At 41.1% G+C, this 21198-nt stretch overlaps 1 protein-coding gene and 1 pseudogene across 1 annotated transcript; one reads left to right on the forward strand and one right to left on the reverse strand.

Moving 5' to 3' along the window:
• Positions 1-6546: 6546 nt before the first annotated feature.
• Positions 6547-7875, forward strand: LOC129048860 (endogenous retrovirus group K member 19 Env polyprotein-like; annotated as a pseudogene).
• A 10144-nt stretch (positions 7876-18019) lies between these two features.
• Positions 18020-19098, reverse strand: LOC100453847 (olfactory receptor 52K2). Its single transcript, XM_002822157.4, has one exon. It carries the CDS (start codon positions 19039-19041, stop codon positions 18097-18099), a length of 945 nt encoding a protein of 314 aa, XP_002822203.3. The 5' UTR covers positions 19042-19098; the 3' UTR covers positions 18020-18096.
• Between the last annotated feature and the right edge of the window lie 2100 nt (positions 19099-21198).

Consider the following 21198-nt stretch of genomic DNA (forward strand, 5'->3'; position numbering starts at 1 on the left):
ACAGGAGGTGAAATTGGCATTTATAGCTGGAGGTTGAATGGATGGCCCTCGGGGGCTGACCTGCAGGACGTTTAGCTTCTGGGAATAGCAGTGAGAGGGTTTAACATGCCTTATTGCCCCAGGCTGTGGGGTTTTGGAAGAGAGCTACCATACAGTCCATGTGTGGGTGGTTGGAGGACCATCCAAGTAGAAAGGGGACAATCTGGGTTTCTGGTCTGCCTGTTGCAAAAGCGTAATAATCACTTTTATTTAGTGTGCAGATGGAATATTTAATCCATTCTAGCCAGGTAGTTGCATCTTGATACCCTGTTTCAATAGCTAAAGTTTGCTTTAGGTCATTGACTTCTACTATAGGTACCTTAGTTTTGTCATTTGATATGAAGCAAGAAATAATTTGATTTTGTGGGTTTGGTAAGAGGGTGGAGGAGGAGAAACAAAGTGCATTTCAAAGAAACCCACAGGGTCCTTTCCAGCTATATCTGCTCCTAAACCATAGAAGTGCTCTAAGGTGGGGTTTGAATTACTGGAGGTAGGGGTAGTAATGGAGATAAGTAATGGGTTGCACTGATGTGTTTGGCAATTCAGGTGGGGAAGGTAGTTTCTTTGGTGAGATGGAAGTAGAGCTTTAGGGCGGAATCTGCAGTCCAGCCCTGATACTTGTTGGTCCATATAACCTCTCTGCAAATATAACAAGTGAGGGCCAATACTGTCCTCCCAGAGGGACAAAGATACTTTTCTGAAGAACCAAGCTGTCTTTGACTTTTTAGGTCACACAAGATATGGCAAGGCAAGCATCAAATGTAATTGTTTGGGGGAAAAGTGATCAGGTTACATTGATAATAAGGTGTCCTTGGTAACTAAAGGAAAAAGAAGAGGAAATAGGGACAGATTAGGCTTTTCATTTTAATGTTACTATTGTGGGAGTTGGCCCTGGGATGACAGTCCATGGCTTTGGAGAGGGTGACACCTTGACTCGGGTATGGTGGGTCCACCCCTTTTCAGCAGTTCAGACTGCTGTCTCAGTTGTGAGGAGCATCAGGTAAGGTCCTTCCAGGTGGGCTCAAGATTTCCCTCTTTCTGGCTTTTGACAAGGACCTGATCTCTGGGTTGGTGTTGGTGAACTGGGAATTTGAGGGGTGGAGTCTGCACTAGGAGGCCTTGAGTCCTGAGGGAGGAAAGGGTAGAAGACAGATCAAATGTATAGTTTTCAAGGACTGATCTTTTCTTTCAAATTTAGGAAGGTCAGTAGTAGAATTTAGGTAGGGAAGCCCGTAGAGCATTTCACAAGGGGACAGGCCAAGATCTTTCTGAGGAGCAGTTTGGATTCTTAGTAAGGCAATGGGAACACATTTTGTCCATGGTAACCAAGTTTCAAAGATTAGTTTGGTTAAATGATGTTTTTTAGAGTTTGATTCATTCTCTCTAACCTCCCTGATGAGGGCAGGTGCCAGGGAGTATGATATTCCCATTTTATCCCTAATACTTGGGCTAGCCCCTTAATGATGTGTGCAGTGAAGTGGGTCCCATTATCTCAATCAATGTTTACTATTAGTCCAAACCTGGGTGTGATACATTCCAACAGAGCTTTGACTATATTACTAGCTGTTGTGCTTGGGAAGGGAATGGCTTCTACTCAGTGGGTGAGATGGTCTACTATTACTAGTAAATACTTGAGGCAGCCTATTGGGGGCATTTCAGTATAGTCAACTTGGACACTTTGGAATGGACTTAAACCTCGATTTCATCCCTGGGAGGTTGCCTTTTTGAGGTTTGCTTATTTAGTTGTAGGGAAAAGAAAGAGAGATCAGACTGTTACTGTGTCTATGTAGAAAGGGAAGATATAAGAAACTCCATGTTGACCTGTACCCTGAACAAATTGCTTTGCCCTGAGATGCTGTTAATCTGTAACTTTGCCCCAATCTCTTTGCCCCAACCTTGAGCTCACAAAAACATGTGTTGTGTGGAATCAAGGTTTAAGGGATCTAGGGCTGTGCAGGATGTGCCTTGTTAACAAAATGTTTACAAGCAGTATGCTTGGTAACATCACCGTCATTCTCCAGTCTTGATAAACTAGGGGCACAATGCACTGCAGAAAGCTGCAGGGACCTCTGCTCTGGAAAGCCAGGTATTGTCCAAGGTTTCTCCCCATGTGATAGTCTGAAATATGGCCTTGTAGGATGGGAAAGACCTGACTGTCCCCCAGCCCAGCACCTGTGAAGGGTCTGTGCTGAGGAGGATTAGTAAAAGAGGAAAGCCTCTTGCAGTTGAGATAGAGGAAGACCACTGTCTCCTGCCTGCCCCTGGGAACTGAATGTCTCTGCATAAAACTCCATTGTACATTTGTTCAATTCTGAGATAGGAGAAAAACCACCCTGTGGTGGGAGGCAAGACATGTTGGCAGCAATGCTGCTTTATTATTCTTTACTCCACTGAGATGTTTGGGTGGAGAGAGACATAAATCTGGCCTACATGCACATCCAGGCATAGTACCTTCCCTTGAACTTATTTGTGACACAGATTCCTTTGCTCACATGTTTTCTTGCTGACCTTCTCCCCACTATCACCCTGCTCTCCTGCCACATTCCTCTTGCTGAGATAGTGAAAATAGTAATCAATAAATACTGAGGGAACTCAGAGACCAGTGCCGGTCTAGGTCCTCTGTATGCTGAGCACTGGTCCCCTGGGCCCACTGTTCTTTCTGTATACTTCATCTCTGTGTCTTATTTCTTTTCTCAGTCTCTCATCCCACCTGATGAGAAATACCCACAGGTGTGGAGGGGCTGGCCTCCTTCATCTGCCACCCAATGTGGGTGCCTTTCTCTAGGGTGAAGGTACACTAAGAATGTGAGCATTGAGGACAGTCAATGAGAGATTCCCAAGTAAGTCCATGGTCAGCCTTGCAGGAAGCTTGTGCACTGGGAGGAACCCAGGGTAAAAATGGGACAAACTGAAAGTAAAAATGCCTCTTATCTCAGCTTCATTAAAATTCTTTTAAGAAGAGGGGGACTTAAAGCTTCTACAGAAAATCTAATTATGCTATTTCAGACAATAGAATAATTCTGCCCATGGTTTCCAGAAGAGAGAACTTTAGATCTAAAAGATTGGAAAAAAATTGGCAAAGAATTAAAACAAGCAAGTAGGAAAGGTAAAATCATCCCACTTAATGGTATGGAATAATTGGGCCACTATTAAAGCAACTTTAAAACTGTTTCAAATAGAAGAAGATAGTGTTTCAGTTTCTGATGCCCCTGAAAGCTGTGTAATAGATTGTAAAGAAGAGGCAGAGACAGAGTTCAAGAAAAAAATGGAAAGTTCACATTGTAAAAATGTAACAGAGTCTGTAATGGCTCAGTCAATGCAAAATGTTGACTACAAGCAATTACAGGAGGTAATATATCCTGAAACATTAAAAGGAAAAGGTCCAGAACCATCAGGGCCATAGGGCTAAAACCATGATGGCCACCTCTTCCTCAGCCAAGTGAGTGCTGGAGGAGGGAGCCTGAGACCAGGCTCGCTGCGACTTGGCTAGTGGTGCCCATTATTGCACAACCTGCAGTTCACTACAGTGAAGGAGCAATTCAGACTCACCTTGCAGCATCCTGTCTGGGTCAAACAGTGCTGCTCCCTAAGGAAAAGTTGGGGTTGCCACATAAAATAGTTTAAAAACTATTTTTAAAAGGACATGTTTCACCCACTTTCTCTCCTTAAAATTCTGCTGTGTTTGTAATTCAGAAAAAAATCTGGCATATGGCACATGCTGACCGACTTAAGAGCTGTTAATGCCATAATTCAACCCATGGGGGCTCTCCAACCCAAGCTGCCCTCTCCAGCCATGATCCCCAAAGATTGGCCTTTAATTATAATCTGACTGATTACTTTTTTACCATTCCTCTGGCAAAACAGGATTTTGAAAAATTTGCTTTTACCATACCAGCCATAAATAATAAAGAACCAGCTACCAGGTTTCAGTGGAAAGTGTTACCTCAGGGAACGCTTACTAGTCCAACTATTTGTCAGACTTTTGTAGCTCAAGCTCTTCAACCAGTTAGAGACAAGTTTTCAGACTGTTATATCATCCATTATGTTGATGATATTTTGTGTGCTACAGAAATTAGAGGCAAATTAATTGACTGTTACATATTTCTGCAGACAGAAGTTGCAAATGCAGGTGTGACAATAGCATCTGATAAGATTCAGACCTCTACTCCTTTTCATTATTTGGGAATGCAGGTAGAGGAAAAGAAAGATTAAACCACAAAAAATATAAAAAGACACATTAAAAACATTAAATGACTTTCAAAAATTGCTAGGAGATATTGATTGGATTCAACCAACTCTAGGCATCTCTATTTATGCCATGCCAAATTTGTTCTCTATCTTGAGAGGGGATCCAGCCTTAAATAGTGAAAGAATATTAACTCCAAAGGCAACTAAAGAAATTGAATTGGTTGAAGAAAAAATTTGGTCAACACAAGTAAATAGAATAGATCACTTAGCCCCACTCCAACTTTTGATTTTTGCTACTGCACATTCTCCAACAGGCATTATTGTTCAAAATACAGATCTTGTGGAGTGGTCATACCTTCCTTACAGTACAATTAAGACTTTTACATTGTACTTCAATCAAATGGCTACATTAATTAGTCAGGCAAGACTACGAATAGTAAAATTGTGTGGAAGTGACCCAGATAAAATCATTGTTCCTTTAAACAAGGAACAAGTTAGACAAGCCTTTATCAATTCTGATGCATGGCAGATTGGTCTTGCTGATTTTGTGGGAATTATTGATAATCATTACCCAAAAACAAAAATATTCCAGTTTTTAAAATTGACTACTTGGATTTTACCTAAAATTACCAGACATAAACCTTTAGGAAATGCTCTGATGGTGTTTACTGATGGTTCCAGCAATGGAAAGGTGGCTTACACTGGGTCAAAAGAATGGTCAAAAGAACAAGTCATTGAAACTCGATATCACTCAGCTCAAAGAGCAGAGTTGGTTGCTGTCATTTCAGTGTTACAAGATTTTAATCAGCCTATTAACATTGTATCAGATTCTGCATATGTAGTACAGTCTACAAAGGATGTTGAGACAGCCCTAATCAAAAATAGTATGGATGATCAGTTAAACCAGCTATTTAATTTGTTACAACAACTGCAAGAAAAATTTCTCATTTTATATTACTCATATTCAAGCATATACTAATTTACCAGGGCCATTAACTAAAGCAAATGAACAACCTGACTTGCTAGTATCATCTGCCTTCACATGCCTTGACTCATGTAAATGCAACAGGATGAAAAAATAAATTTGATATCACATAGAAACAGGCAAAAAATATTGTACAACACTGCACTCAGTGTCAAGTCCTAAACCTGCCTGCTCAGGAGGCAGGAGTTAATCCCAGAAGTCTATGTCCTAATGCATTATGGCAAATGGGTGTCACACATGTACCTTCATTTGGAAAATTATTATTTGTCCATGTGACAGTTGATACTTATTCACATTTTTATAGGCAACCTGCCAAACAGGAGAAAGTACTTCCCATGTTAAAAGACATTTATTATCTTGTTTTGCTGTCATGGGAGTTCCAGAAAAAATTAAAACAGATAATAGGCCAGGATACTACAGTAAAACATTTCAAAAATTCTTAAATCAGTGGAAAATTACACATACAACAGAAATTCCCTATAATTCCCAAGGACAGGCCATAATTAAAAGAACTAATAGAACACTCAAAGCTCAACTGGTTAAACAAACAAACAAAAAGACAGTAAGGAGTATAACACTCCCCAGATGCAACTTAACCTAGCACTCTATACTTTAAATTTTTTAAACATTTATAGAAATCAGACCACTACTTCTGCAGAACAACATTTTACTGGGTAAAAAAAAAAAAAAAAAAAAAAAAAAAAAAAAAAAAAAAAGCTCACATAGGCCAGGTGTGGTGGCTCACACCTGTAATCCCAGCACTTTGGGAGGCTGAGGCAGGCAGATCATGAGGTCAGGAGATCAAGACCATCCTGGCTAACATGGTGAAACCTTGTCTCTACTAAAAACACAAAAAATTAGCTGAGCGTGGTGGCAGGTGCCTGTAGTCCCAGCTACTCAGGAGGCTGAGGCAGGAGAATGGTGTGAACCCAGGAGGCAGAGGTGGAGCTTGCAGTGAGCCAAGATTGTGCCACTGCACTCCAACCTGGGCAACAGAGCAAGACTCCTTCTCAAATGAAAAAAAAAAAAAAAAGCCCACATGAAGGTGATTTGGTAAAAAGACAACAAAAATAAGACATGGAAAATAAAAAAGGTGATAATGTAGGGGAGAGGTTTTGCTTATATTTCCCCAGGAGAAAACCAGCTTCCAATTTAGGTACCTAAAACTTACTTAAGAAGTTGCCATCCACCAAGGAAGCGGGGCCTCTGACCTGGGCCCACTAAAGAAGCTGACACAATTAGTTTAAAAAAGCCTGGAGAAAATAAGGGTAACACAAACTCCAGAGAATATGCTGCTTGCAGCTTTGATTGTATCAACAGTGGTATGTTCCCCTATGTCTGTAGGAGCAGCTGCAGCTAATTATACTTACTGGGCCTATGTGCCTTTCCCACCCTTAATTCGGACAGTCACTTGGATGGATAATCTATCGATGTATATGTTAATAATTGTGCATGGGTACCAGGCCCCACAGATGATCATTGCCCTGCCCAACCTAAAGAAGAAAGAATGATGATAAATATTTCCATTGGGTATCATTATCCTCCTATTTGCCTAGGGAAGGCACCAGGATGCTTGATGCCTACAACCCAAAGTTGGTTGGTAAAAGTATCTACTGTCAGTGCCACCAGTAGATATACTTATCTGATAAGTGGACTGTCATTCAGGCCACAGATAAATAATTTACAGGACTCTTCCTATCAAAGATCATTAAAATTTAGGCATAAGGGGAAGGCTTGCCCCAAGGAAATTCCCAAAAAATCAAAATACCTAGAAGTTTTAGTTTCAGAAGAATGTGTGGCTGATACTGTGGTGGTATTACAAAACAATGAATTTGAAACTATTATAGACTGGGCCCCTCAAGGCCAATTATATTATGATTGTATGGGCCAGACTCAGTCATGTTCACAGGCCCCATCCATCTGGTCCATTAATCCGGCCTATGATAGTGATTTAACTAAAAGGCTGGACCAGGTTTACAAAAAGTTAGAATCACCCTATCCATGAAAATGAAGTGAAAAGAAAATTTCATCACCTCAACCAAAGTTAGTTAGTCCTGTTTCTGGTCCTGAACATCCAGAATTATGGAAGCTTACTGTGGCCTCACACCACACTAGAATTTGGTCTAAAACTAAAGCTATAGGAACAAGAAATCGTAAACCATATTATACTATTAACCTAAATTCCAATCCAACAATTCCTTTGCAAGGTTGCATAAAATCCCCCATTTATATGCTAGTTGTAGAAAACAGTTTTTAAACCAGATTCCCAAACTGTAACCTGTGAAAATTGTAGGTTGCTTACTTGCATTGATTCAACTTTTAATTGGCAGCACCATATTCTGCTAGTAAGAGCAAGAGAGGGCGTATGGATCCCTGTGTCCATGGACCAACCATGGGAGGCTTCCCCATCTGTCCATATTTTAACAGAAGTATGAAAACGAGTTCTAACTAGATCCAAAACATTCATTTTCACTTTGATTGCAGTGATTATAGGTCTTATTGCAGTCACAGCTACTACTGTGGCTGCTGGAATTGCTTTACACTCCTCTGTTCAAACTGCAAAATATGTAAATAATTGACAAAAGAATTCCTCAAAATTGTGGACTTCTCAGACCCAAACAAATCAAAAATTGGCAAACCAAATTAGAGAAACTGTCATTTAGATGGAAGATGATAGGCTCATGAGCTTGGAATATCTTTTTCAGTTACAGTGTTAGAATACATCAGATTTTTGTATTACACCCCGAGCCTATAATGAGTCTGAGCATCATTGGGACATGGTTAGACGCCATCTACAAGGAAGAGAAAATAATCTTACTTTAGATACTTCAAAATTAAAAGAACAAATTTTTGAGTCATCAAAAGCCCATTTAAATCTGGTGCCAGAAATTGAGGCAATCGTGAAAGCTGCTGGTGGCCTCACAAATCTTAACCCCATCACTTCGGTTAAAACTATCAAAAGTTCCACTATTGCAAATTGTGTATTAATCCTTGTATGTCTGTTCTGTCTATTGTTAGTCTATAGGTGTATCCAGCAGCTCCAGAGAGACAGCGACCAGTGAAAATGGGCCATAATGACGAGGTTGGTTTTGTTAAAAAGAAAATGGGGATATGTAGGGAAAAGAGAGACCAGACTGTTACTGTGTCTATGTAGAAAGGGAAGACATAAATTCCGTGTTGACCTGTACTCTGAACAAATTGCTTTGCCCTGAGATGCTGTTAATCTGTAACTTTACCCCAATCTCTCTGCCCCAAGCTTGAGCTCACAAAAATATGTGTTGTATGGAATCAAGGTTTAAGGGATCTAGGGCTGTGCAGGATGTCCCTTGTTAACAAAATGTTTACAAGCAGTATGCTTGGTAAAATCATCACCATTCTCCAGTCTTGATAAACTAGGGGCACAATGCACTGCAGAAAGCCCTGCCTCTGCCCTGGAAAGCTGGGTATTATCCAAGGTTTCTCCCCATGTGATAGTCTGAAATATGGCCTTGTAGGATGGGAAAGACCAGACCATCCCCCAGCCCAACACCCATGAAGGGTCTGTGCTGAGGAGGATTAGTAAAAGAGGAAAGCCTCTTGCAGCTGAGATACAGGAAGACCACTGTCTCCTGCCTGCCCCTGGGAACTGAATGTCTCTGTATAAAACCCCACTGTACATTTGTCTTATTTCTTTTCTCAGTCTCTCATCCCACCTGATGAGAAATACCCACAGGTGTGGAGGGACTGGCCCCCTTTAATTAGTTTTTCTGCACACGATGTAACCCTCCACTATTTGTCTGGTGAGGGTGTATATTCCTATGTACCCATAGACTCTAAGGACTATATCACACATAGCTTGAGGACCCCAGTGAGATCCTTGATGAAGTTGTGACAGTATTTCCCTCATAAGAGGCTTAGATAACATTTCCCTTCCATCTGGTAATACCCACTTTCCTTCTGGGTTTTCTTTAGCTCCTAATTTTTTTTAGCTTTTCCTAGTCTGCATGGGAGAAGATGGGGAGTGCAGTTGTAGGGGGAAGGTGAAGGGTTAAATGAAAAATGGGTGCAGCTTGGGAAGAGGCAGCTTGCTTGGCCATTTGATCAGCTAGATTATTTCCCCCACTTTCAAAGGAGAGTTTCTTTTGGTGTCCTGGGACATGAACAAATTTCCTTAGGCAGCTGGAGATTATCTAATGCTTGTATTATTAACTCTTTGTGGACTAGGTTTTGACCTCTACTGTTGGTAAGGCCTCGTTCAGTCCAGATTTTTCCAAAACTATGTACTACTCCAAAAGCATATTTAGAATCAGTATAAATTGTTCCCTCCTGATTTTGTAAAAATTTTAAGGCTTGATTTAGGGCAAATAGCTCACACCTTTGTGTGGACCAGTCATTTGGTAATCTTCCTGATTCTATTTTTGTGAGGTTATCTTCATCAACTACAGAGTATCCATTATGCCTTTTTCCCTCAATTACCTGGAAGGAATCATCTATGAAAAGATGTTTCCCTGTTTGAAAAGGAGTTTCACATAGGTCTTGTCTAACTTTGGTTTGGCGACTAATTAGGTCTAAACATTTATGCTACAGTTTCTTTGGGTGTGAGTTCCCTGTTACTTCTGGGTTTGGATTTCCTATTAGGAAAGAAATGGGATTTAGGGAATTCTCAGTGGTTAGTGCTAGGTCATCTCTTTCTAACAGGATAGCTTTATATTTTAAAATTCTTGAGTCAGTAAGCCATCTTCCTGCCTTTTGGTTGAGAATAGTTCTGACTTGGTGAGGTGTGCTAACAATGAGGTTTCCCCCAAAGGTTAATTTTCTGCTTCCTTCTGTTAGCAAGGCAGTTGCTGCTACAGATTGGACACATTCAGGCCCTCCATGGGTTACTGGGTCTAGAATTTCTGACAAAAAGGCCATGGGCTGCTGGTGGCCCCCATGCTCTTTGGTGAGTACCCCTAAAGCCAATCCCTTGTTTACACTGATGAAAAGATGAAATGGCTGCTCTAGGGAGGGTAGAATGAGAACGGGGAAGTTACTAGTAAATGTTTTAATTTTTCTATCTGTCGCATTTCTGGTTGGGTCCAGATAAGGGGTGGCGACTCCCTCTGAATTGAGTTTTTGGTATTGTGGTTTTCTTTCTAGGGCATAAGAGTCAACCCATAGGCAACAGTATCCAACTAAGCCTAAGAACGTTCTAAGCTCCTCTTTTTTTTCTGGCAGAAGTAGGGATACAATATCTTCAATTCGTTCAAACTCAATCCTCCATTTGCCTTTGCTGATTAAAATTCCTAAGTACTTTACTTCAGGCTCTACAAACTGAAGTTTACTTTTTGAAACTCTTAACTCTTCTACTCTTAGAAAATTAAGGAAGTTGATTGAAAATGCTCTTACCCATTCTTTGTTTTCCCCTGAAATAAGCAGGCCTACTGGAGTAGGCATATGCATGAGGGCAAGGAAAATTTTTCTATGACTTGTTTTAAATTTTGACCAAAAGGATTTGGAGAGTCTGTAAACACTTGGGGTAAAACTGTCCATGGGTACTGTTGTTTTAAACTGGATCAGGGGTCTTCCCACTCAAAGGCAAACAAGTCCCAGCTGTCCTCCACTAAAGAGCAAGTCCAGAAGGCACTTTTCAGGTTTTACAGTGAACCATTCATAGTTAGGTGGGATTCTGCTGTTAATGGTGTAAGAATTGGGAGCAACAGGGTGTGTAGTTTGAACTGTTTGATTAATAGCCCGGAGGCCTTACACTAGCCAGTATGACCCATCTGGCTTCTTGACAGGTAATATTGGTGTATTATTAGGGGGTATACAGGGTTCAAGATGTCTGTCATGAACAAGGCTTTCAATTATAGGTTTTAAACCTAGCCTAGCTTTTAAAGGAATAGGGTATTGTTTTCTTACTATTTCCCCAAGAGTTTTTAATTTGACCTTTATTGAGAAAACTCATAATTTTCCTTGATTTCCTTCTTTTGACCAGATATTAGGATGGATATACTCTTCATATATAGTGGTGAGTAACTTTAGGGAGGTGAGAAATTTTCCCTGGTTAACATAGAGGCCTAAGCCTAATTCTAGCATTAAATCTCTTCCTATTAGGTTACTTCCTTCCTCTGGTATTAACAAAAATTTTATATTAGCTGATATATTTTTATATATGACTTTTGTTTCCTCTAAAGTTTTTGCTTTAAATCCTTCTCCCTTCACTCCTGAAATAAGGAGTTCTTCTTGTGAACAAATTACACCAGATGGGGAATGATAAACAGAGGAGTAAGCTGCCCCTGAGTCAATTAAAAAGGTAATAAGCTTGAATTTGGGTCCCACCTCTAAATTTATCAAGGGCTCTTGGTGGGACTCAATATAGAAAAGATAGAGCCCCTGACCCTCCCAATCTTCCTCAAAAGCCATAAGAGGGACAACTTCCTTTTCTTTTTCCCATTCAGGGCATTCTCTTTTAAAATGACCTATTTTTCCACATTTGAAACATTTATTTTGCTTCTTTTCTCTATTTCCTGGCTTTCTGGCTTGATCCCTTTTCCTTCTGTGTAGGGTCTGACAGCCAGGGACTTAGAAGATTTGTAAGTTCTATTTCCCTGGGCTGCCTGTTGGGAAGTTCCCTCTTGTAAGGTGGACAACATAATTTTTGCTTTTTGCTTTTGCTTTCCTTCATCCCTCCGTACACCTACTTTTTGGGCCTCTCTTAAAAGTTCCTCTATGGAATGGTCTTTCCAATTTTCTATCTTTTGTAATTCCTTTTGATGCCTGGCCAGCTATTGGTGACAAAGTACAGCTTTAACATCCCTTGTCCAGGTGGGTTCTCCACATCTAAACCTGCATATTTCTTCATCTGTTCCTTAAGTCTGTTAAGGAATTCCATGGGCCCTTCATCTTTTCCCTGTTGTATATTAAAGGCTTTGGTAATATTCTGGGTGCAGGACACCAATTCTCCAATTCCTTTAATTATTTCCCTTAGGTATCTCATATTTCTTCAATAGGCTATATTGTTATCCCATTGGGGATCTTGAGGAGGGAATTTCTGTTCAGCTGCAGGGACGTTTTGACTAGGGGGGTTCTCACACTCCCAAAAGATCATAGCAGCCCTACAGATCATGCTTCTTTCCTCTTCTGAAAAGAGGTTGCCTAGGATGTACATTAACTCGGCCCAAGTATACAAGTGGAGTCCTAAGAATTGATCAATTTGATCTGCTACTCCATACGGATCATCTGAGAGTGGTTTTAGTTCCCTTTTTAGGCTTCAGACTTCTGAACTGGTTAAGGGGACATTCACAAAGCCAATGCCCCCTCCTCCTAGAGGAACTTCCCTTAAGGGAAAAAGGTTTGCAGCCAATCCTCTAGAAGGTAGCCGGGAAAGGGAAGTTTTGGATATCCTTCTTACATTGTTCTATCTCATGTTGAAGCCTTCCTAAGGGAGGGCTGGGGACAGCCCCAAAAGTCAGGGTTATCAGGGAGGGAAATAACAATGTGAGTTAGGGAAGAGTTTGAGGAACCTGCAACTGCTGGAGTGGGAGGGAAGTTAGTAGTGTTTGGAGGAGGAAGTTGGTCTATAGGAGGGGGAGGGAAGTTTGGTGGGGGAAGGTGGTCTAAGGTGGCCCACGTGTTAGTGGACTTTTGGGGTGAGGGATATTAATTTCTTGAGAGGAAGTAGTTTCTGGCTTGTGTCCTGTAGTTTTATGGACTAGAGGAGGACAGGCCCCTGCCACCAACACAGGGCATAGTCTATTTCCTCCTGGGAGATAGGAATTTTGTTATTGACATACTCTATTAAAAGTTGACAAATCCCTTCCTCACTAGACCCAAACTTTGGCTAGAAGACTGAAGGTTTGAGGATAGGTTCTTTTGTCCAAATAAAAAAATCAATATTTTATCATTTGCTGCTTTTCCTTATGTTTAGTTCTTTCATTATCCTTCCAACACTTTAACATGAGACCTAGAGGGCTATCTGAGTGTATTTTATTGTCCATCTTTTCCTTTTTATCCTGTCTTGCTTGGGCTATTTCCCATCCTAGAAGTTTTAGGTGTTTCCTGAGTGTGACCCCTAAGTGGGGGGTCAATATCTCTTACTAGAGATTTCTTGTACCCTCTACTCTAGAGGCTCAACCCCCTTACTGGAGGTTTCTTGCACTCCTTTGTTTTTGCTTCATCCACCTCTGGCTGCTTCCCCAGAGTGAATTTAGGTCCTCTTAGCATTGGCATGTTTGTGTAAACCCCATGACAGGAATCCACCATAAGCCATATGAGGTGACCTCGGAACTGCAGATCAGGATCACACTTGCTTCGTTCTCAGTTGTGCAGCTCATTCACACCTTTTCAACCTCCAGGATGCCCTGACTGCCAGGAAATACTTTACTGCCCCTATGGTTTGTCTTACCATAGTCTGTGCACAGTTACCTGGTTGCTGCAGTATTTGTAGGCCTTTTCCTCCCACATTGCTGAGAGTCCTGGTTTATTCATCACACCGGGTGGGGCTCAATTCCTTATTCCTGAGGCCACTGCAATGAGGCAGTGGGACACATCTCCTCATGACAGGGGGTCACAGACCCTTCCCCAGAGGAGAATGGGATCCCTTATGAGCCCCCAAATTGTTAGAAATAAATGCTCAGTGCCACAAAGAAGAACCAGCACTCAGGCAAAAAGTTGTCTCAGAATGGCAATTTACTTCTGCAGAACAGTGCTACCTGCATCAGCCACGATTGCAAGAGCACACCAAACAAAGGAGAAAAGGGGTTTTTATCCCTAATTCCTGTTTCTCTGTCCTTTCCCCATTGGCTGCAGTTGGACCTCACAATCTAAGCTATCCAGATTGGCTAAGACTTAAACTTCTCCAAATAGGGTAAAAGACTTAAGCTTTTCCAAATGGAATAAATGCACAGTTTGCAAAGGGAGGAGGGGAGGGAGAGACTGTTATTAACTAGGCAGAAGGGAAGGCATGTCTAGGCATGTCTGGGTGCAGCAAGGTGGGAAGGGTTTGTCACAGAACAGAGAGAAAAAGGAAGTTTGAAACTTTTTCCAAATAAGGTAGTGAGATGAGGACTTTGAAGGCCAAAGCAGGGAGAAGGGCTAATTTACAATCTTACAACTTATAACAAGAGAGTTAAGTTTTGAAGAGGAACTCAGTTGTTCTAACACCAATATCTAGTCCCATCTCTACTTCTATTAAGGGTATATAAGATATCCAAGTTATCAGCAGTGAATCTGTACAGGTTTGCAGCAACCTCAATTCTTGCCTCCTCAGAAAAAAAAATTTGAGGGGCATAAGGCAGAAAAAGAGACCAAGGCAAGTCTCAGAACAGGAGTGGAAGTTTATTTAAAAGCTTTAGAGTGGGCACCAGGTACAGTGACTCACACCTGTAATCCCAGAATTTTGGGAGGCTGAGGTGGGTGGATCAGCTGAGGTCAGAAGTTCGAGACCAGCCTAACCAACAAAGTGAAACCCTGTCTCTACTAAAAATAGAAAAATTAGCTGGGCATGGTGGTAGGCACCTGTAGTCCCAGCTACTCAGGAGGCTGTGACAGAAGAATTGCTTGAACCCAGGCAGTGGTGGTTACAGTGAACTGAGATCATGCCACTGCACTCCAGCCTGGGTTGCAGAGAGAGACTCCATCTCAAAAAAAAAAAAAAAAAAAAAAAGCCTTAGAGCAGGAAAGAAAGGAAAGTATACTTGGAAGAGACCCAAGCAGGTGACTTGAAGGACAAGTGCCCCACTTAATCTTGATCCTGGGACTTTATAAGATGGCCCACTTCCAGGGTCTTGCACCCTTTTCCCATGATTCTTCCCTTAGGGTGGGCTGCCTGAATGCACATTGCCCTCCTTACCCTTAGGAAGTGAGCATGCACAGTGTGTTTAAGAAGTTGTACACATGCCCATCTGAGGCTTTCTTCAGTTTTATGGCAGAATGCCTCTGGAAGGTCATACTCCACCACTTTGTTTTTTAATGAACATGCCCAGGCTCACTTGCTCATTTCCTGTGATTTTACTGGAAGCTGATTACCAATCTCAAGTATTTTCATCTGTTTAGGAAGTTGCCTCTCTTAGGTACCTGAATTCAATTAACACTTTAGTGTGGCAGCTTGGACCATCAGGAGATTGTCTCTCCCTGGCACTGATGGCCAAGTTATCATTTTTAGAGGGGCAGTGTGGTTAACTGCCCAACCATCACTTGACTGTAGTCAGACATTCCTGGTGGGTAGGTGGTAGGGCCCTCTCCTGCCCCACTCATGCCTATCTAACTACCTGTAATGATCGCCCCCTCAAGAGCCCAAGACCCTAAATCTTGGGAGGAAAATGGATGAAAGTCAGTCTTTTGTAACTGCTTTCTGCTGACAGAGGGGTGGTGGTGGTTCTGTGGGTCTTAGCCTCTTGCTGCCAGGGCAGGAGGGTGACTCAGTGGGTTGGCAAAAGTGGTATCCAGCCAGGTCCAAGGGAGACAGGGGCAGAATTTTTCCTACTTTCTGTCCATTGATGAGCAGTCTAGTGGTCCCCTGTAGAAGGGTACCTCTTGAATATTGAGAGGACAGTATCCCTCACTGAGGACCATCTGGAGCTTGATGGTCTGGGGGTGAGAGGAGACAAATTGGCTTTAGAATTTAGAAGACCTGAACCAAAAAGGTGCAAAACTAGGAGAATAACAAGTGGTCCTAAAAAGGAAAGAACTCAGGAGAACCATTTCCAGGCTTCTTCCCAATCTAATCAACCCTGAAAGACAAGTTCCCATAAATGGAGGCTTGATTTGGAAGTTGTGTGATGTTGTCCTGTACTTTTCACAGTTGGTTTACCCAAAAGCAATACTTTTCTTCTAAGGCTAAACAAAGTCCTCCTTGTGCTGCCATTAGCATATCTAGTCCTCAACAATTCTGGAGGGAATGCAAATTAATACAGCCACTCTGAAAAACAGTATGGAAGTTCCTCAAAATACTAAAAATATAACTACCATGAGATTTACTAATCCCACTACTAGGTATTTATTCAAAAGAAAGGAATCAATATGTCAAAGAGATATCTGTATTCCTATATTTAGTACTAGACACAATAGCCAAAATATGGAATCAATGTAAGTGCTATTAATATATGAATGGATAAAGAAAATATGATACACATGGAATATTATTCAGTCATAAGAAAGAATGAAATCCTGTCACTTGCAGCAACATGGATGAAACTGTAGGTCATTAACTTAAGTGAAATAAGCCAGGTACAGAAAGACAATTATTGTATTTCTCACTCATGTGGATGCTAAGAAAGTAGAGCTCATGAAAATAGAGAGCAGATTGGTGGTTATTGGGGGCTAGAAAGGGAGGCAGGAGGATAAGAGATTGATTGAGTACAAAAATACAGCTAGATATAAAAAATAACAAGACATAGTGTTCAAGAAATCAGTAGGGACTATAGAAAACAATCTACTGTATATTTCAAAATAGCTAGAAGGGAATAATTTTAATGTTCCTAGCATAAAGAAAAGAAACATTTAAGGTCATGGATATTCCAATTATCCTGATTTGATCATTATATATTATACGAATATATCAGAATATCACATATACTCCAAAAATATATACATCTAGCATGTAGCAATTTTTTATGTAATACATTATTTCTCTGGGGTATTTGTTTTTGTGTCAAAGGGAATTATAAGAGCAGAGGTGGAATATAAGGAGAAGTAAAACTCTAGGTTCTTGTTATAACCTTTCCTCCTGGACAGATTCCAACCTTCTACACCCCACCTGACATAGGCTTGGAAATTATCTTTCAAGGCTAAATAATATAGATAGATAAATAGAGAAAGATATGTGATAGCAAAAGAGATATATAATTTCTAAACAATAATATCTGAGGAAACAAGTGGGTCAGAAGATAACAGCAGAACAATGTATTTATACAGGGTTTGTGTGAAAAGCTTACCTGTGTTGTCAGGATTCATAGAGAATTATATACTAGGTAAGTTCACATGAGACAGGAAAAGAGAAACATAAATCAATATTCTTACCTCCTATCTGCTTGGTCTTGTTCTTCTTTTATTATGCTGGGCCTTGGGATGGAAATTTCAGAGAACAGAATCTATCATAAGTATCATTTCCTTCTCTGTCTTAGGACAAATACACAAATCTGACACCCCTAATTTAGTATATGTGTCCCCATCCCCTATCACAGATTTGGTGGAATTAGTAAATAAATGAGCAATTCTCATTCTTGAAAACTTAAGATACATCTATGTGCAAAGAAAGAGTTGCATGATACATAAAGCCAGAGGACATGTCTTATTCAAAGTACTTAATAAAAGGAATTGGACATAAGGATGGATTGGTAAATATAAGTTAAAGAATATACATACCGGCTTAGGTGGAAAAATGATTTTCTAGCAAGCATAGGTGTCTTACTCAGAACCTGCAGCCCTGGAATGTTGCAAACTTCCTAACACTGAGTGTTTCATCAGAAGCTGGACACCACCAGTCAGAATGAATGAAGGATTCCTATGTCAGGTATACTGTTGGCCCTCACCCAGGTCCCGAGTGGATAGTTCACCAAATTCCCGATGACTAAGAAAAGAAACTCAGATTTTCAAAGTCTTCTCTTCAGCAAATGAAGTTGGAAGCATTTTTGTGTCTTTCGGTGAAGTCACCTGGAGACCCATGGGTCAAGACACTGTCAAGTTACAGATAGGGGTGAGGGCACTGTGAGGAGACAGCACAGTCAGCATGTTCAATCCACAGGCTACCAGAGGACACAGACCCACTAGTCCTGAACAGACTGGTGGCTCTGAGTTTCAGGATATCATTTTTTTTTTCCCAAGAAAAAACTAAACATGAAGATCCTGGCAGCCATGCACATCCTACCATAGCCTGTCCCCAACTCCAGCAGACAAGCCAACCCATTCTTTCTCCACCTCACTCTCTACATATCCTTTCTTAAGAATACTCCCAAGATGCTCTCATGGATTTGCTTGGTCTTGACACCATAGATTATGGGATTGACCATGGGTGGGAAGAGCAGATAGAAATTGGCAAGGAGGATGTGGACATGATGGGCAGCATGGCGGGCTACACGGTGCATGACTGAAGAGATGACCACAGGTGTGTAGAAGGCTAAGATGGCACCTATATGAGAGACACATGTACCAAATGCCTTGTAGCGGGCCTCCTGAGAGGCAAGCAGTAGAACTGCCTGAAGAATAAAGATATAAGACAGGATAACAAAGAGCAGGTCCAACATCACAATAAACATGGCCACAGCAATGCCATAGATATTGTTGAAGCTAGTGTCCCCACACGCCAGCCTCACCACAGCCATGTGTTCACAGTAGCAGTGGGCAATCACTGGGCCTCGGCAGTAGTGGAAGCGTCTCAGCAGGAAGAGGAGTGGAGTCATTAGTGTCACAGCCCGGGCCACAGCAGCCATGCCAATCTTGGTGATGAGAGACCCAGTCAGGACCTTGATGTAGTGCAGTGGCTTGCAGTTAGCCACATAGCGGTCAAAGGCCATGGCCAGCAGCACTGCTGACTCCATGATGGAGAAGGAATGAAGGAAGAACATCTGGGCCAGACAGGCAAAGAAGTTGATCTCCTGATCCCTGAACCAGAATATGGCAAGCATTTTGGGCAGTGTTGAGGAGGAAAGGACCAGGTTGATGGCTGCCAGCATGGCCAGAAAGAGGTACATGGGCTCGTGGAGGGCTGCATCAGCCTGAATGATGAGAAGGAGGGTGCAGTTTCCAAGCAGGGCCAGAGTATATGCTGAGCAGAAGGGGATGGAGATCCAGATGTGCAGGTGTTCCAGGCCTGGAATCCCCATCAACAAGAAGGCAGTTGGATGTGTTGAAATGATATTGGAGGCTGACATGGCTCCTGGGAATTATCTTCCTCCTTATCTGCTTCCACAGGGCCCTTCCAGAGAATATTCAATATCAGTAGAATTACAATGCTCACATTCAAACTGTGATCATTCTTGTGAGAAGATTAGTTTTTATCCCCATTTTCAGACATTAACAGAAATTAGAAAATAATCATATGTGTCATGAAATATTATGCATGATCCTTGCCCTTAAGGTGCTTATAAGGTGCTCAGGACATTTAATTCAAATAAAGCTAGTATTACAAAGCAGCCTTATTGAGAAATCAAGTGGAGGAAGAACCTTTTGTGGCCTGCATGTGGCCAAAAGCAACTTCGTAAAGAGTATAGATTGCTGCTTAATTCAAATCATACCCATAAACATTTACTGTCACTGTCTTCCTATTGCCTTCCAACTCAAACTACACTCCCAATTATGAGTTTCTGCCCTGAAATGTCAATCTTGGTCATATGAAAAATAAATGTAGTTAGCACTTTCTAATAATTCACTTCCCTACAAGTTCTTTAGATTTTTTTTCTAGCAGGGGTTTCGTAGGTCCTTATTTGACACTCAGAAATCCCTCCAACTAAAGCCCTACCTCCAGGTAACTTGAGAACATGAGAAGTCAAGCCCTTTTGTTGTTCTCTTTCACCTAACTGCAGTTTAACCTTCATCTCTACATGCTTCTTCCTTCCTGGCCTTCACGACATTCAGAAGAGATGCCCCACACTTACCTTTTTGCAAGACTGACCTATTCCCTTCACACTATTTTTCCATCTGGGATCCTTATCATTCTTTTTCCACCTTCTGTTGTCATTTCCCTTGAAAATGTTTAAACATTTCCTTCCAATATTTTTGACCTGTGCCACCTTTTTTTTTCAGTTCCTGCCTAAAAACTTTCTTTTGAGGATTTTGAGATCTTTTAAAACACTTAGCACAAATCTGAAACAGTGCTCGGTAAATGTGGACACTTATGAATTGAGAAAACAAAAGATTAAGTCACTAACAATCAGAACAGTTGGAAAACGTCAAAGATGAAACTTGAGCTTTGAGAACTCTGGTTTGCTGCCTCCCAATCCAATGTCTTAAATCACTACACTCTTCTGCTTCTACCTCATTGCTTCCTAGGAAGTATAAATCCAGCATATTCAAGTTAACAGAAATATAACTCAAACTCATTATCATGATATAGGAAAAAAAATTAGAATCTAAAGACTTGGGTTTAAGTAATGATTGAGCCATCAGCCTACCAATAGAAACTACCATTAATCACTGAAATTTTTAAAGATTTAGGTTCCTCACCTACAGAGGAAGGCATAACCATATCTTCCATGACAATTTTACTGCTTCATCATGAGGAAAGATAAAATCATGAGAAGAGTCCCTGTAAACTGTAAAGCATTATAAAACTGTTATTTGTCATTACAATATTTCCCCTCCTACACAAATCTGCCCCTGTTTTTAAAATGTTTTTCTTGACATCAGCACAATCCTGCATTCCTTGGCCTTATATCTCCCTCCATCTAACACCCGCAACTGTTTTCCTTCATAGCAACATTTGTTGAAAAAGTTGAGTAATTCATTCTCTACTTCCTCATCTCTTAATTTTAAATTCCTTCCAATCTAGCTCCCATCTCCTCTACTCCCCTTATATGATCTTATCATTGCTTATTTATTCCCCTCTCTCTCTCTCTCCTTTTCTCTCCTCTTTTTGTTCCCCTTTTATTCTCATACTTCTCTAAGTGCTCTCTGAGGTGGTAAAAATGCCAAGAGAAATCAATATTCAGGGAATACTCAACTGTCTAGCTTCTACTCTGAGTTCCCGACTAGCATATCCTACTTCCCACTGGATAGCTCCACTTCGAAGTCTCAAAATAGGGCCAAAACAGAAATCTCTCTCCACAAACTCTTTCCTCTCCATGACTTGCCCATCTCAGTATGTATTATTACCATCCATCCCATAGCTAGGTCAGAAACCCAGGGGGCCTTGATTCAGTCCCCTTCTTCATCCTTTATATCCAATTTCAAAAGGCAAGTGTGATTGACCTATATGTTCCAGTCCCTACTCTTTTTTGTGTGCCTTGCCAAGCACTCTTATTTAAGTCACCATCATCTTTCATCTGGACTACAAAAGTCTCCTAACTCTTCTCAGTGGTATGGAATCTTGT

This window comes from Pongo abelii, chromosome 9, assembly GCF_028885655.2.
Source record: "Pongo abelii isolate AG06213 chromosome 9, NHGRI_mPonAbe1-v2.0_pri, whole genome shotgun sequence".
Taxonomy (NCBI): Eukaryota; Metazoa; Chordata; class Mammalia; order Primates; family Hominidae; genus Pongo; species Pongo abelii.

Excerpts from the sequence above, each read along its gene's own strand:
- LOC100453847 (XM_002822157.4), bottom strand. The coding sequence starts at position 19,041 with ATGTCAGCCTCCAATATCATTTCAACACATCCAACTGCCTTCTTGTTG.